General features: G+C 32.6%; 2 protein-coding genes across 2 annotated transcripts; both read left to right on the forward strand.

Annotated features, from left to right (window-relative positions):
• The first annotated feature begins 3,001 nt into the window (after positions 1 to 3,001).
• LOC132033688 (histone H3.3) lies at positions 3,002 to 4,198 on the forward strand. Its single transcript, XM_059423736.1, has 2 exons — positions 3,002 to 3,153; positions 3,590 to 4,198. The coding sequence occupies exon 2, from the start codon at positions 3,590 to 3,592 to the stop codon at positions 3,998 to 4,000; it is 411 nt and encodes a 136-aa protein (XP_059279719.1). The 5' UTR covers positions 3,002 to 3,153; the 3' UTR covers positions 4,001 to 4,198.
• A 6,251-nt stretch (positions 4,199 to 10,449) lies between these two features.
• LOC132033690 (STOREKEEPER protein-like) lies at positions 10,450 to 11,958 on the forward strand. The gene has a single exon (XM_059423737.1). It carries the CDS (start codon positions 10,637 to 10,639, stop codon positions 11,732 to 11,734), a length of 1,098 nt encoding a protein of 365 aa, XP_059279720.1. The 5' UTR covers positions 10,450 to 10,636; the 3' UTR covers positions 11,735 to 11,958.
• The last annotated feature ends 6,587 nt before the right edge of the window (positions 11,959 to 18,545 follow it).

The raw sequence follows: 18,545 nt of genomic DNA on the forward strand, positions 1-18,545 counted from the left end.
CAATTCACACAATATTTCAAACAACCCAACCAATGTACCCCTTCACCCGAAAACTACCAAACCCGGAGCAACAACACAACACATTCTCTTCCTTCCAAATTCATCAACTACATCAATAATTCACACGTTCACAACATTATTTCCATGAATTCAAGAAACTATATTAGAATCACATTATCTTCCAAATCAGCCCACACGATTATAACTTCAACTTGATCATTAAACCTCCATTTTACATCATAAAATCCACAACAAATAACAACCAAAATACTACATAAAATTAGTTCTTCACTCCTACACCATACAACATGTACACGACAAGCATCAACATCCATATTTTCATGAATTTCCTTCATTTCTACATACTACAACATACGCAAACCATCCATAACATATAAAAGAGAAAGATTAAACCTTACCTTCTTCACTCAATTCCTTCACTCGGCTAGGACTTGTTCTTGCAAGAATGAGTGTTTTGTTTGTTCCAACAACCACTCCATATTGTAGAGGACCTTCCAATTGGTAGAGAAACTAGAAGAAAATATTTTTTTGGACCTTAATTTTTGACTACCTTGGCCGAATGGCCTTCTTCCTCTCTTCTCCAAGTTTTTGAAATTTAGAGATGAAAAATGATGAAGATGACTTAATTTGTCATCTTTTATCTCCATATATAATTTACACATGTGCCCTATTGCCCACACTAATTCACATGGCCACTTAGGCCCTCTCATGAACTATTATTTTCACTTCTAATCCCTACAAATATAAAGTAATCACATGCACCCTTCATAGCTTGAACTACTCAAATTTGGCCAACCAAGGGTGGGGCCCACTCCATATGCACGGCCACTTTGGCCTTTTGGCCACTTCATGAAATAATTTTTTTCCAACTTTTAGCCCCTAGTTTTCCTTATTCCAAATTTACCCTTAATACTCCATACCAATAAAAGATGAATATGCAACTTATGCACTCTAACAAAGTCGGAAAAAAAATAGCCTTGTCCATAACTTATCGCAACCAACTTAAAATATTCCAACGTACAAAATACGGGATATAACATTTTTTTTTTAGAACCTCCATAGACAAGTGTCATACTGTGGGTAGATGTTGAAGTCTCCTATGACTTTTTTTTTTTTTTTGGTGTTTTCCACGTTCATAACTATTCATTTATATTAGACTTCCGCTGATTTTGTTTCATAATTGTGATCTTAAATTTTAGTTAGTTATTTATCACTTGTTTAATTAAATAATTAAAGATTATTGAAAAAGGGCTTGACGCTATTGATTTATAAGGTTCTTCCGATGTTGTTCATGACGTCGGATGTCGGTCACGTCTGTGGTGGTTTTGGGTCGTGACATCCGAACATCGTTATGAGATAACATTTTCATCAACAAGTGACTATGTGAAACACACGAAATCGGGAGAAGGACTTGCTAAGAACAATATTACCAGAACATGAAACAACATAGAACATCTCTAGCTGCTAAAAATGGAATCATTATGGAGTATCGTTACGTTTACGTTTCGTTCATAAAGATCATGCCAAAAGAAGGAAAGTTAGCCTTAACATACCTCAAGTCGTCAACATAATCATAAAATGAATCTGTCGAAATAGTACTCCAATCTTATAACAAAGGAAGACATTTCAAGCTTAGATGGTACTATTATATCACGTATATGAAATGATAAATCGATTCTAAAGCGAAACGGGCAACATTTCCCCTCTTTCTTAATTATCACAACACATCAACATATATATATATATATATAATATTTTTATATATGTATATATATATATATAATATTTTTATATATGTATATATTTATCGGTTTGGCTCGGTTTGATTCGATTTTTCTTGTGTGTAACACCAAACCAAACCAAATGTTATCGTTTTTTAAAAATTTAAAACCAAATCAAATCAAACTGAACCGGTTTTTGGTTTATTAAGTCGGTTTGACTTGGTTTACCGATTCAGATCGATTTTTCGGTCTCATTTGAACACCCCAACCCGCATAACTAAACCCTACATAACTAATAAACGACTCCTAAGATAAGTTCTAATTAACACCACCAAGTAATGCATTACTAAAACTAAAAGTGAAAATTAAATAAGTCATGATCCATCAACCTTTTATATTTATCAATACCAAACGATAATATTGAATTTCCCAATATAAACTACTTTGTAAAAGGTAGAAGTTCTATTTGTGGAGATTAACACCACCAAGTAATGATTGAACCATGAATAATTGAAAATACTAAAACTGAAAATTAAATAAGTCATGAGAAATTATATTCATTCATCATGAATCTCTTTTATAATTATCAATTACACATTGATGGTGATTAATTTTATTATGATAATATTGAAGATTGTATAATGTTAATTCCAATATAAACTACTTTGTAAAAGATTTAAGTCATGACTTACTCTATATGTTGATCATACTCGCAATATAATAACTTACAAACGCATATATGAGGTATCTAAATGAAAATTTGTATTTTGATCATTCGTTTAGTCGATTGACATGAGTCTGGTTTGATTCGGTTTTAATCAAACTAAACTTCAAGCCAATTATTTGATTTTTTTAAAATTTTTATCAATATTTTTTTTATTTTCCCCTTAGTGCATGAAATAAAATAAAATTCTATACACAAAAATTTCATCCAATCAATGAAACCATTTTAGACAAAAAATAATAAATTAAAAATAAAAAAAATTTCATTTAAGATTTTAGACCAAAATAAAATAAAATATACCATTTAAAATAGCAATCCGGGTGTGTTTTTGTCACGTAAGCCGCAATGAGGTGATTTACCGACTTAATAAAGCTTCAATCCTCAAGAAACAATAAGAACCAATCAGAGAGCGAGTATGACTCCTCAAGGATCGAGTCAGAAAAGTACCTCGAGATCTCAACCGTTCATCTCCTACCAAGAAACACAACAAAAGCTACTACCAACCGTTGATACCGTACTTTGAAAAACACACACGGGTAAAAGAAATCCTAACCAACCCAGGCTTTCACTCGTTCTATAAATAGCATCTAACCCAACCCATCTCAATCCACGTCTTCACGAAAAACAAAAAAAGTTCTTTACATATTTTCAAACTTTTCACAGCCTTCAATTCCAAGCAAGTTTAAGGTTCGATTTCTTTATTCTTTTCTTTGCTATTCAATTCCGTTCAGTTTTTTGAATTTCAATTGTGATTTCTTCGTTTTAATGGTAAAAAGCTGTTTTCAAGTTTGAATTTGTTGTTCTCTAGGGTTTTGATTTTAGGGTTAGCTCTACGTCATTGAAATTTTTTTCTTTCGTTTTTTTCTTCTAGCATCTGAAAATTCGATTATTATGTATGTGTTATTTTTGAATTCAATTTCCAATGTTTAGATCCATGAATTGCTGTTAACAGAACTTGAAATTTTTATGGTCATACACTGATTTTGAAATAGTGAAATAATTTTCTGGAAAAAAATTGAAAAATTCTCATGGCCAAACGGGTCCTTATTTTCTAGATTCAATTTTTCTTTGCTTAAATCCGTGAAAATTTTGGGACTGACTTGGATTATTGTTTATTGTTCAGATGGCTCGTACGAAGCAAACTGCCCGTAAATCAACTGGAGGAAAGGCACCAAGGAAGCAACTTGCAACAAAGGCTGCCCGTAAATCTGCCCCAACAACAGGAGGAGTTAAGAAGCCACACAGATACAGGCCTGGAACTGTTGCACTTCGTGAAATCCGCAAGTACCAGAAGAGTACTGAACTGTTGATCAGGAAATTGCCGTTCCAAAGGCTTGTTCGTGAAATCGCTCAGGATTTCAAGACTGATTTGCGTTTCCAGAGCCACGCTGTGTTGGCTCTTCAGGAAGCAGCTGAAGCGTATCTTGTTGGTTTGTTTGAGGATACGAATTTGTGTGCTATTCATGCAAAGAGGGTTACCATCATGCCCAAGGATATTCAGCTTGCAAGGAGGATTAGGGGAGAAAGAGCTTAGGGTGTTTTGATTTGTTGTTGATTAGATTGGTAAAGGCTCTTTTCCAATTTGTGTTGTTTTTTAATTTTTAGGAGAATTGGTATTAATAGGTTTATAGATATGAATGGTTGTGCATTACTGAATATTTGACAATATATGGTTCGAGCTTATTGGTATTTCTTCTCTCAAAATTCAATGTTTTGTTCGATTTTATTGGTATATCTTCTTTCAATTCAAAATGTTCATGTTAAGCATTTGTTAGTCACTGCCTTTAGGTACAAGAAGTTGCTTTTAATGAGATATTCAGGTCAGATGAACCCCTAAGCATTGTGGAATTACGTTTTGTTAAGTAAATTTGACGTGGTCGTCGTTTGAATCTTTCAATTCCGCCGCCGTGTTGATTCTCTAGGGTTTACTGTACAATTGGCGTACTTTCTGGTGCCGTTGAAGAACATATTCAAGTTTTGAATTGAAGAAGAGATGAATTTAGTACAAAATTAGAGGTTAAAAGTGAACATTAAGTTTATTTGAAGTCTAAATTTTAAATTTAGTGGTTAAGTTCCAAGTTTTTTCTGAATGCGGCTTCTAGTCTCTATCCAATGCCCCCTGAAACCCTTTTAACTTTTTTAGACTCTTCGAACAAAACCATCTTAACATGATTTTTTTTTTTTTTTTTTTGTTAACTTAAATATATTCTAACGTGTTAGGCCAAAGTCTATTACTATAGAAAAAAAAGCCAAAAGCTCTTTCGAGAGATACAATTTTAAAGCTCTGTTAAACGGACGGTTTAAATTTGAAGAAGTTCGCATGCTTCAAACGTCATTATTTAGGTGGGGAACAGAGCCCCTAACTTTTCTAACCCTAAAAAAAATATTTTGGAACCTAACTCATTAAAAAAAAAAAAAAAAAAAAGAATCAAAGTATTCCGTGTGTGTAAGGGGTATTTTTTAATTTTAAAAATACATTTTTTTCAGAAAGAAAGATAGCTATATTTCAAAATCCCAAATATCAATATTTTATATAAAATTTAATATATTTTTTTGCGTATAATAACATCGGCTTATTACATTAAATATGCCTAACGTTGGATCGCATTTTAGAGGTTGTATAAATCTTGAAGTAAGTTTTGTTTTAAACTTATCATCTTTAGATCTAAGTTATATTTTATACGATTTTAATTTAAGTGTTTTGAAATAAAAATATTATATTAAAAAATAATTCATTCAATACGAGAGGTTCAATCAAGGTATAATATATCTCATTCAATGCTCCCACAAAGATTTGATCCCATGTTATTGGTATAAAAAGAAGTGAGTAAAAAAAAGAGGCTAAACCATCAAAGCTAAATTGGTGAATGTTACAAAATAGACACTTTTTATTTTTTATATTGTTCACTAATGCTATCTAGCTCGTTTTTATAAATTGATTTTCGAACCTCGAAATTGACATTCAAAACATCATTACCACGGGATTAGCATCTCGAAATAGATTTTTTATCATTAGATTTTTATTAAAGAAGAATGAAATTTTTGCACAAATTTGGGGGAAAATTGAAATTGAATGGGATAACGGGCGTTTTTTGGAAAATCGGCTCGGCCAAACCGCCTTGCGGCCGTTTGTCCGCGTAGATCTGGAAAAAATATCCTGAATAAAAAAAAATCGCGTAAATCGGACATCCGAGCGCAAAGTTATGACCATTTAAAGTTTTAACAATTTACAACTAGTTTTTCATCTATGCTCCGGTCCTTATTTTTTTGTTTACGTGAGTGAAGAGGCATATGTATACTTGATATAATGAGCCAATATTATTGTACGTTAAAAAAAATATTAAGTTCTATATAAAATATTTATATTCCGACGTTTTGAAACGTGATTAATCTTTTATCAAAGTATCAAAAAAAACTTAAAGATAACAAGTTTTCAAACTTAATTCGAGGCACTTTACCACCCCTAAAACGACGATCCAAACATATATGTATACTTGATGTAATGAACCGACATTATTTTACGCTAAAAAAAAAATGAAGTTCTATATAAAATATTTATATTCCGGAAACGTGACTAATCTTCGATCAAAGTACTGAAAAAAACTTAATTTTGAGTTCGATTTTCAAAGATAACAAGTTTCCAAGCAAACAAAACTTACTTCGGGGCACTCTACAACCCCTAAAACGACGATCAAAATGTTTAGGTATACTTGATGTAATGAGCCGACGTTATTGTACGCAAAAAAATATATAAAGTTCTATATAAAATATTAATATTTCGGGGTTTTGAAACATAACTAATCTTTGTCCAAAGTATGAAAAAAAACGTGATTTTTGATAGCTTAAAAAAAAAAAAAAAATAAAATACCCACGCACATTGTTTTCACGCACGAAAGGACCAAACTTAAAAGTTTTTTTTTTTTTTAACGGGTCGTTTGGTTCTAATTTTTTTTTTTTTTTTTTTTTTTAATGGGTTAAAGTTTTTTTTTTTTGTTAGAAAAGTACGGGACTCGTGGGGAACATAAAGAATATCACAAGTGGTGCAGGTGTGTTTTGAACCCATTATCAAATGAAAAAAAGAAAGGAAAAGTGGCACTGACGTGGCGGAGAGCGTGCAATACTCTCCACTGTGCAACTAGGCATCAAATTTTTATTGTGCCATATCAGCCGAAAAAAATACAAAAATACAAAAAAAATAAGGCCGGGGGGTAATAGGTCGCTCGCAAAGATTGAATGCGTCATAATTAATTCGAAAGATACGTTAGTATTTTTTTTATGTATTTTCCCTTAATTAAAAAGTTTAAAAAGTAAACTAAATGACCATTCAATTGTACGACAAAGGGTCTGTTTGGAGAGGCACCAAGTAATTGGAATTGGTGTAAGGTAGTAACTACAAAAATCTGTTTGTTTGTCATTTTATAACTATAGTGTAATTACAAGCATATTTTAGTTGCACAAGTGTAATTATATAATTTGATTAAATTACAAAAATAAAAATTAATTATCAAAAAATGAAAGCTAATACTTGACAAATATGTGCCTCTATAAATGATATTAATTAGGTATTTAAGATACATATTATTTCTTGAAAATATATTAATTAATAATCATATATTTATAAATAATATTGTAAATGTTAATTGATATATTTCTCAAATTTCTAATATTTAATTTAATTAATTATAAAATTAAAAGCATACATTTTGTAAGACTAACATGGACTGCATATTTGAAAAAAACGATTAATCTTTATAAATATAATGCCATAACATTATTCAAATATTTGAGAAAAAAATAGCTTATAAATTCTAATTGAAAAATGAACAACATAATGTAAAATAATGTAATAACCTAATTTTTTTAAATAAGGGTTTAATTGATAATTTTAGCTAAAAAGGGATTTAAAAGAAAAAGAAATTCGAAATTAGAATTAAAAAGAAAATTTGAAAAGAAGGAATTTAGTGGGCCAAGCCCAAAAAGGAAAAGGAAAAGGAAAAAAAAAAAGAAGTTAAAGACTTCAAAAGTCTGATGGTTATCAGACGTGAAGGTTTAATTGTGGACAGCTGAAAGGAAATAAAAGAGACCAAGCAACAGAGGGAGAAAAACCAGTGAAAAAAAAAAAGAAAAGAAAAGGAGAAAAAGAAAGGAAAAGAGGGAATAAAAATAAGGACTTTCATCCCAAATCATCAAGCTAATGATTCTACTCTTTTATTTAAGTTTATTACATAATTATGGGTGAATTTTTATGGTGAAAATATGGGGATATTTTGAGGAATTGAGAAAGTTTAGCTCTAGAGTTCTTCAATTAAAATCATTGATTTGAAAGGGCAAATAGCGTCGGATTTTAGACTTTTATATATCGTTGGAATACTCTCGTTAAGCGTCTTCCGAAAACATATGTATTGTCGGGTTTTGAACACATTGACCAGAGGGCGTTTTCGTCCTTTAAAATTTGACTTTAACCGTTTAAGCCTCTAAAAATATAGAAGTGGTTTACCCTAATAGTTTTGACCATTCTAAATCCGTTTTTGTGTGTAGTTTGAGGCAATCCGGAGACTCGAGAAAGCAGTTTTGATTTATTGGGAAGTGTGCTTGAATTGTGAATTTGAGGTAAGTGAGACTTTAAGCTTTGAGTACTTGCTTTTCAAAACCCGTTTTAAAAATATATTTTGTCTGCCTGGTCCATGTGTTGGGGCGAGCGTATGCTTGGCAGAATCGGTGGTCCTTAAGGCCAGTCGCATATACTTTATTTTCAAATAATTCAAAACTCTCTTTATAAATTGTTTTGTGATGTGATATAGCTGTGAGCCATGATATTGGGGCATTGTGCATGCTTCCCTTAGCATTGTGTATGCTTCTTGATTATATTGGGGCATTGTGTATGCTTCCCTTAGCATTGATATTGGGGCATTGTATATGCTTCCCTTAGCATTGTGTATGCTTCCCGACATATTTGGCACATTGTATATGTTGCCGTGGATTCATGGTGTTGATTAATTCTTTAACTGCCGTTTATGACAGGTCCTTAGTGTAAATTGTGTTGAGACATATAATATACTTGATAAGCAGTGGTTTGAGACTTGGTTGCTATTATATAATAATTTATTCATGTGCGTAATCTTTTGTGCTTGTTGTGTATTTGTATTTTCTAGCACTTGTTCCGTGGATATTTAAAGTGGCGTCGAGGATCTTACCGAGTTATATTTATGTATAACTTACTCCTTACCTGCATGTCCATGCAGATACTGTCATTGAGAACGAGACTGGTAATTGAAGATTTCGAGGGTGGATTCTGTTGCTGAGGTGAGCCACCGCATTTTTCATGGAGGCAGCCATTTCAGCTTTATCTAGTTTATTTCTAGTTATTTATTTTATTTTGAGTTTACATGCCCGACACTCAAACTCATGTAACTCTGTTAGATGCTCCATGGTCTCAGCGTAGGATGTGGGCTAGAGATTCTTTTTATCTTAGCGTTGGTTGGTTTTCATAAATCGATTATGGATTTGGTTGGCGACTATTTCGCATTTTTATCATTAATAACGTTGTTGGACCTGCACTTATTTTCTTTTAGTGCTTTCGTAAATGATTAAAAGTATGATATATGGTTCGCCTGGCGGGTGGGGTTTGCTGGGTGCCAATCACGTCTAGCGGGTATTTTGGGACGTGACAAATAACAAGTCATACTATTAAAGCAAATAAATTAGAATAAAAAATATAACATAAATTCAATATTCATTTTTTAAAAGATAAGACTCTTGTCAAATTGCAACATAACATAAAATAAGTTAAAACATAACTTAAGTAAATATAATTCAAAAGAAAATGAAAACACAAGTCCATATTTTCAATAATGAAATTCTACTTTAAGGACATCGCTCATTATATGTCAAATTTGTTAATGACTCATTTCTTAAATATTAGGAGGTGTAGTTTCAAAAACTAGAATAATAACGCAATTGAGCAAAATGAAGAAAAAAAATAAGAGTTGTTAGATGAAATCACAAGAAGTGACAGTTTGAAAATGAGAAGAAAGAAAACGATGAAAAATATATTTTAAAAATATTTTTTAAAAAGTAAAAAAAGAAGAAGAAATTAAAATAAGAAAAGAAAAGAAATTAAAATGTAACACGGTTTACACCCTATAATTGCATCCATTTCTCACCCCCTTTTGAGAATTAGAAAGGATCATTACCCCTCCCAATTACACCAAATTTCATACTAACCATGTAATTATCTGGCCAAGCAAACAGGTCAAATCTTGTAATTACATTTAATTATATTCAAGATTCATCCCCATGCGTCCCTCCAAATAGGCTGTAAACCATTTATGTTAAGATCTCGAGGTCATTGATTCCCCATTTAAGAGGTTCATATCCATCGATAATGTCGATCTACATTTTATATAAGGAGTTAATTTGCATCATTGTCATATATTAGCTAAGCGAGAATCTGTGATCGAGAAAGATATGCTTGCCGGCACTAAATCTATCTTACTCTTCCTTGATCTCTTTCACAGATGGGTGGTTATGACATAGATGAATTTAAGGACAAAGTCGTTGGTATACTGTGATCTAAATCGGGAAGGGCTTCCATGAGTCAGAAAAAGTATCTTTGTCATAGGAGTGCGCGCTAAAGCAACTCTCTTTATCCGCTTGAGAGGGGTTATTCAGATAGATTAAATATGAGGGAAACAATCTTTAATCGATCAATTCTGATTATTTCTTTTTTCTCTTGATTCTTTTCCGATCGAGATGTATAGATCATGTTAATGAATTAACGAAAATGTGCAAAAATATTTGCCTCTGCCATTCTATGAGTCTCTTCCTTTTTGCGATTGGCATCGCCACTCCCTTTGATAGCATCCGCTGCTTTGGAACTTACCAAAAAAAAAAAAAGATCTCTTAAAATTTCAACTTTATTACTATATATAACGATAAACTATTCCATAAAAGTTTTGATGGAGGGAGTACTATTCTTGAATTTCAATTTAATTTGACCAACCTTGAAAATACAAGCTGTTATTTCCCAATAGCACTCTCATTTATTGATTTTCTTTTCCCATCGTAGTTATATTTGGTTTCGTAACATCCCTTAAAAAGAAAAATAAAGAGAGGGAGGCAGCTATATTCTTTTGCCCTAACACATAAACCCTTCACTACAGTAACAAAAATGGCTAAAAATCATACCGAAGAAGAAGAAGAATCCAGCTCTGAGGAGATGGAAGTGTCTTCACCCGGTAACGCAGATTCCGGTTCAGAATCCGAATCCGAATCAGAACCCGAACCCGAACCGAAAAAACCACCAGTTGCCGCACCAAAGAAACCACAACCACAATCTCAACAAGATTCCTCTTCTTCTACAGAAGAAGAATCCGACTCCGAATCCGACCCGGTTCCGTTAACCCAGAAACCAAACCCGGTTGTAAAACCCATTGATGAAACAAAAAAAGCTGTCAGATCCAAACCAAATGCTTCTCCGATGAAGAAGTGTACTAAAAGGCCTGTTGATGATGATGATGATGTTGAAGCAAAGGAAAAAGAATCAAAGAGATCTAAGAAGAAACAACAAGAAAAAGAGATTGAAAATCCAGTGAAGAAAACACAAACAAAAGCACCCAATGAGGATGTAAAAAGGCAGTTGTTTCAGAGATTATGGAGTGAAGACGATGAAATTGCTATTTTAAAGGGTATGATTGATTACAGGTCAAAGAAAAAAGCTGATCCAGTTGCTGATTTAAGCGCGTTTCATGAATTTATTAAAGAGAATTTACATGTTGATGTAACTAAGGCTCAGTTGCAAGATAAGATTAGGAGGTTGAAAAAGAAGTATGAAAACAATGCTGGGAAAGAGAAGAAGGGAAAAGATAGGATTTTTTCGAAACCCCATGAGCAAAAAGGTTATGAATTGTCGAAAAAGATTTGGGGTAAAGAGAAAAATGATAAAGTGGAGAATAATGTAACTGCAAGTAAAGATAATGGGGTTCTTGTTGAAGTGAAGGAAGAGAAAAAGAGTGAGGAGGTGGAAAAGAATGTGGAAGTTAAACATAATTTGAGTTTGATTTCGGTTACGAAAAATGTTGCTGAGATGGAGATGTGGCTTGTTGAGAATTGTGGGGTGCTTAGTGTTGAGAAGAGGGATGAGATGAAGAAAAAGTTTACAGCTTTGAATGCAGTTGAGTTTGATTTGTCCTCGAGGAGAATGAAGTTGATTTATGAGCAGGAGGAACTGGTGCGCGAAGCTATGAGAGCTTCGGGGATTCATATCTAGAAAGAGTAAACTAATTTAGGTTGAAATTCCTTTATGGGATTGTTTTATGGTTTTGTACTTCTGTTAATTGCTAAATTTGTGTAGTTTTAGCTCATTTTGTCTTTATAAGTAGCATATTTTCTAGATTGAAGCTTGTTTTGTGTGATTTGCTGCTTATTTAGCATTCGAATGTTTGCTTTAAGGAAATTTCTGGATGTGAAAATTATAGGATTTTGTGTTGTCGATTTTACTCAAGGTTAGCTGATCATAGATTTCGCGCTGCCATTTATGTTTGTATGTTAGGAGATTGAATTAGCTTTGAGTTAACTTCTTGGATCAGCTTGTGTACAAAAGTTCTATTTAAGCTTTGACTTCTGGTATGCATCTTTCTATGATGCAATATAGACATGAACATATTGCTTTCCTTGTATGACTAAGGATGCCAAAATAGAACATTGTTAATAACAAGCCTCTCAGGTAATACTTTAGTTGGATGTAGTTCTATCCTCCTCACATCAATTTCTTCAAATAATATTTTCTTTAAAAACTTAATCTGCTTCTAGATCCCTAGTCTCTCTTAGAAGATAGTGTCTTTTACTTGAGAAAGGAAGTCTCTCCAAATATACTTTCGTGAAATCACTTAAACAGTAATAATAAGTGGCGGAGCAAAGGAGGGTTGGGGTTAGGAGGTTGTCTAAAATGCAATTGTAATGTACACAATTTTTGATGATAAATGCTACTTTATTTCACTGGCTTGTTTTTAGCAATTTTAAGGATTCTAGCACTGAGCAATAAGTCCTATGTACAGTTGGCTACATGGGGGATAGGATTGCTCCTACTTTGTCACTCTCAAGTTCTTGATGGAAAGAGTTCTTTATCTGTTGCAACTGCAACCTGGAAGTTCTTTCATTTTGGTTGTTTCCGAGATGATGATATATACAAGTAGTTCCTGATGAATGTCAGGTACTGGAAATTTGATGTTGTATCATCATTTTGGTGGTATTTCTCATTTCAATATCTTGCTTCATAAGATTGGTTTGTCATTACCGGTGCTGCTACTATGAGTTCTTCCGACTGTGGCTGAGTTCGACTCCATTTGTAAATGAGATTTGACCTTGTATTCGTCTGTGTGTGTGTGTGAATTTGAAAAGAATGAATGCCAACAATCTTTATGAGAAAACTTCTTCTACCTGCACTTTATCCCTTCAATTGCTGACCCCTCTTGTGATTCTAATTAGTTTTTAAATTCAGAAGTGGAAAGTGCCTTCATAACGCCTGGTATCTTGAGTTCCTTTTGTTCTTTGACTTCTTCTGATTGCGCTCTTAATGAAGTTATTTATTCTCTCTCTCTTTCGTGTCCCCAATTTCATCTCCATGTAGACATCTTTCTCACCGGTGATACTATCCAGTCCATTCTGTCTCCTAATTTTGATTTTGGAGTTCTGTTTCTGGCTTTCGATAGTTTTTTAATCATTTTGGCTACCCACTAAGAATTTTCTGGTTCTGGCTATACCCAAATGTTGGAAGACTTGGTGGACCAATGTGTTGCATGAACCACGTTGCTGCCCTTAGAAGCCGAAGCTCAGGGGCAATCAGTTCACTTCTGAAGGATTCAATTAACTATAATAAGTTTATATGCTTGGTGTAAACATTCGGTGTTAGGTAAATTGTTATCATTATCCTAGGACTCTTCTACTCAAAGGTCAAGAAAAATGTTGCTTTTTCTATGCTTCGTAGTTTGATGAAATAATACAAGCCCTTTGGTGCATGTCTATCAAGAAACGTTCATGATGCTTTTACTATGTTCGTCGCAATAGTTCTATTAGGTCTTTTGTGGTTTGCTAATAAATGAATTATAAACGGACAAAACGTAAAATATATGAGAAACGTGCAAATTGTTGTAAATATTAGTGATGGATATCTATTTAATATACTTGAAAATCATGAATACTTGGTCACCAAGAAACCAAGTAATTACATGGCCTTCATGTTTTTGGCCACCATTTTCCTCCTATAAATAGGAGGAGGTCCATTTATAGAATTGAAGAAGGAATAAAAATATCTCTCTCTCCCAACTTCTTTGGCTATATCTCTTGTGTCGTGTACTTTTAATATTATTTTATAACACGTTATCAGCACGAGACTCTGCCATCTTTGATAAATATTATAAAAAGATCGAAGGTACATTTGCTTTAAAGCCACCCTAACTGTGATATCATATTTATATCTCTATCTCGTGTATAGTTACAGATAAATATGTAAAGTTTACATGATATTATATTCTAAGATTTACGTGGCCTGAAAATAATCCTAGTCAAAATTATGAATTGCAAAACTGGATTTTAATATATGAAATTCATGTATGAGTGGGATGAATCAATTAATCCATGCATAGCTTGATTCTCTTTTGTTAAGTGCTTATCTGATTTTCAAACTACTGTAAATGACTATTTCAAGCTTTTTGAGGTGAAAACCTTTTATAAGGACAGAAGTATTGCATCTTGACATAAAGATATGGTTAGCACCAACATTATGCGGCCATCTCTATATGTTTCTAATTAATTTTCATATGTCTTTTACGCTATGAAACTTATGTCCTTAAATATTATTTTATCACATATCATGAAGCATATTAGATCTGTCATGTGTTCCCCACATCATTGCGATTCATTCGAAAAATTATAAAGTGGATAATAATAGGTTCACTTAATCTTCAATGAGAGTTTACAAGAATATATAATCACTAGAAGTGATAATATTTACCATGCCTTGTTGAGGTTAAATTCATTTACGCCTATAATCAACAGAAGTGATAATATTATCATAGGCATATTGTGATTACAATTGAAGATATGTTAGAGAAAAATACTCTACATTATATGAATACCTTGATTTGCTCCTGAAGTAGCAACATCAGAGGTATTAAGCTATCATAATTTGATATGCTCAGAACACGTAGAGATGATTTTGTTCCATTCCTAAATAATGAGAATTTTTTATAAATGTTACAAATATAGATCCATTCTCTGAAGTGAATGTGATAGTATACAGTAAAGCCTATAAATATGAATGTGCATTTGATTGTGAAAATATCATGATTCATCTCCAGAAGAGATAGAATAATTGAGAAGAAATATTCTGAATATTATATGCTTTTCTCCTGAAGTACTAAACTCATAAAATTGCTCCTCGAGTAGCAAACTTTGAACTCTACTCCCGAAGTAGTAGAACTTTGAGCTCTACTCACGAAATAGTAAGACTCTGAATTCTACTCCAGAAGTAGTAAGACTATGAATTTTACTCCTGAAGTAGTAAGGCTTTGAATTCTACTCTCCCGAATTAGAAAGTACAATTCTAAAATCTACTCCCGATAGTAGAATTCTAAATTTACTCCCGAATTAGTAAATATTTTTAAATTCACTCTGAAGCGTAATAACTCGTTGAAATTTACTCCCGAGAGTAGTAAAACTTTAAACTACTCCCGAATAGTTTATACTTTAATCTTTAAACTTTAAACTACTCCCGAAGTAGTATACCTTTAAACTTTACTCCCGAAGTCGTAAAACTTTAAACTTTACTCCCGAAGTTGTAAAACTCTGAAACTTTACTCACGAAGTAGAAAGAATCGACAAGATATATCTAAGACAATATTAGAAACAATGTGTTAACGTGCTTGAGCAAAATAACGAACTATTCTTTGAACGTCGTATTTCAAGCCCATTTGGATAATCGGTAAACTAGTTTATTAAATTAAAAAGCGTTCCCCGAAGTGAATGAAATACCACAATCTATCTCCTCGAGAGATAAAATACAAGGAATATACATGTTATTTTTTGTGGTATGAAATTAAGACATTGCAACACGTACCTATCGTACGTCGAATCATATTAAAGGATCATTCTAAGGCAAAAGGAAGCAGAGTGGAATGCTTCTCCTATAACCACATTAATACATTATGGTTGGTTGTTATTGATTTCCTTGAAGGAAATAAACATTAATGTATCTCTTCCCGAAGAATGTGATTATCATGCGATTGCCGTTTTGATACAAAATATTCAAATGTTAATGGCTAATCTCCTTGAAGGATATATTTGAAATACTGAAGTTTATTGTTTAACGTTTATTTTCATAATTTGTAGTTGAATATTGTCTTTAAATTTTCATTTGATTACTGTTTTCTTTCATGACACCAGTAGTGTCTAACCAAATTTTCTTTTGTGATACTAGAAGTATCTAAAAAATATTTGGTAGTACAAACTAATAATCAAAGGCACCAGAAGAGCTAATTGTTTATCTACAAGTATCACAACACCAGCAGTGTTCAAATAATATCTGATTATGGTAGATAAATTGAAGTCTCTCGAAGAGGTTATATGTGATAGCACCATTTATCCTAGCTCGTAATTGTTACATTCGGAAAACAAACTGTGGTAGACTTGAAGTTTACTAACAATAATAATGGTTATCATATTGAGACTACAAATGATCAGAATATTAAATATCTTCAAGTTACTACGGGTAAGAATACGCATGTTTTCCTAGAAATGTTACCCAAGCATGATGAGATCACATACTATGATAAACCAGAAGTTTATTGACATACAATCTCATGCAATAGTAAACTAGAAGTTTATTAAATTAAAAAGCACCCGTCATGGTAAACTTGAACTTTACGGGTACAGATAATTTTATCAGTTGACCAGACCATTTTGGTCGTCCTGATTTAAATCTGATGTGCTAATCAAGTATTCGAAATATATTGAAAAACTAGAAGATTCTTCAAAATTTCTTTTATGTTGCTTGTTCTAATGATAAGTTTATTACACCGACACTAATGTTGGAACAACATGTTGATCGAATCTCCTAAATTTCGAAAATATAAAAGGTGAATGTGGGCCGTTCACCTACAATGTGATGTCCTAAATAGATGCATCTATGAGACAGCTCACATGCATTTATTATCAACACTTAACAACATTAGAAAATTTGACATTTACGAAGTTGCTTGCTCAAATAATTGAGTTGGAAGCACAATTTTAGAACATGTAATCAAGAAAATTCATCTTGATAATCTTGGTTTATATCTAAAGTTTGGTTTGGCATTAGATGCCTCCATATTACAAATAATGCTAAACCATTGCTTATAAGAACAGACTTCAGATGTTGGTCTGTGATATGATATATTGCATACAACAACACTTGTGTGCTTCAGATCAATATATTTTGATAAATTATCCCCTCATATTTGGTTCAGGGTCAGGAACTAGATATTTCCATCTTATAGCGTTTGATGTGCGGTATATGATTAATGGATATACCATGATGCACATAGATGGATTTTCCCAAGAAAATGGTGATATATGTCACTAACATAAGGGGGAGAAAATAAACAGCTAAGAAATATGTTGTGAATTATCATCAATATGATCCTCAGATAATTCAAGTCAAATGCTAGAAGGATTTGCTGACCCATCTATTTCATATTTCATCAGCAAAATGCTCCTAAAGTCCCCTCGAAGGACGAGTCTACACCATAAAAGAGCAACACGTGGATCATGGTAGACCAATCGGTTTCAAATATAATAATCCTTGAAAAAGGGAGGAGCAAATGATCATAATAAGGAGGCAATGTACTCTTGAAGAGCTACGACATAACACTTCATAAACCTTATGAAAGGTTCGAATGTACCTTATGTTGTTTTATTTTCGAAAATAATGAAGTGATGAGATTTCAGTAAGTTATGTCGAATTGCGAACCGACACAAATGATATATAATCGACGATATCTTTGATACTATAGAGTGCGCAATATAGTATAAGGTTGTGAGGATCAGAATTCTACGTCTCTTAAAGCATGTTGACGTAGAGATAATAATTAGCTGAAAGCATGGTAAGCGATTGGACCTATAGTCAGACATCGAAGATGTCACAATTTATGGTTCGATGGAAGTTGTCCCACTTATATGGATTACTTGACAAAATTTATATGAAAATTTACGAAGGATTCAAAATGCTTAAGCATATACAAATTCTTGGGAAACTTGTTTATAATCCTTAAATGAATCAAGGTTGATGTCTTAAAATTGCCTTAATGTATATTCATTGACGAATGTACAAATATACTATGTTCTTACCCTTGTCTCTTTATGATAGTCGAAATCTTTCATATGAATATTGTTGGAGCTCTTGAAGAGTTTACAAAAGCGATCGACATTATCTGTATATGTTCCAAAGAATTTGAAATAAGAAAATTGAATTGGTCCTAAAGTACCATATCTTTATGCAATTGATGCATTTACATATCTTGCTATAACTACGAGCATGATATAATTTACTCCTATATGGAGATATTGAAATAAGATCAATTGGATACTGCTAATGAAAGTATGGCATGCATGTGTTTATCCTAACAAATATTGTCAAGTGTTTTGGATATACAGGGCATTCATCTGATCGATATAAAAGTTCGATCCAGATATGTTATCTATTTCCATGGAGGATTACTGTCATACCATGTTGCTTTACATGACAGTCAAATTATAGAAAGACAACAACAGTTTATGAAGCAAGTTAAGAATGTACTTGGCAATGATGCAACTCTATCTAAGGAATGAAGATGCAGATGATCGACTAGTTCGTCAAATGATCATTTGACAAATCTGATCACAAAGGCTCTACCAACCTCAACATATGATAAGTTGGTATACAAGATCGGAGTACACCATCTTCAAGAATTGTGTGATGTTTTAATCAGGGGGAGTAAATACGAGCTATACTCTTTTTCCCTAAGGTTTTGTCCCATTTGGGTTTTCTAGTAAGGTTTTTAATGAGA

This window comes from Lycium ferocissimum, chromosome 10 (genome assembly GCF_029784015.1).
Source record: "Lycium ferocissimum isolate CSIRO_LF1 chromosome 10, AGI_CSIRO_Lferr_CH_V1, whole genome shotgun sequence".
Taxonomy (NCBI): Eukaryota; Viridiplantae; Streptophyta; class Magnoliopsida; order Solanales; family Solanaceae; genus Lycium; species Lycium ferocissimum.

Coding starts and splice junctions, on each gene's coding strand:
- LOC132033688 (XM_059423736.1), top strand. CDS start 3,590: ATGGCTCGTACGAAGCAAACTGCCCGTAAATCAACTGGAGGAAAGGCA.
- LOC132033690 (XM_059423737.1), top strand. CDS start 10,637: ATGGCTAAAAATCATACCGAAGAAGAAGAAGAATCCAGCTCTGAGGAG.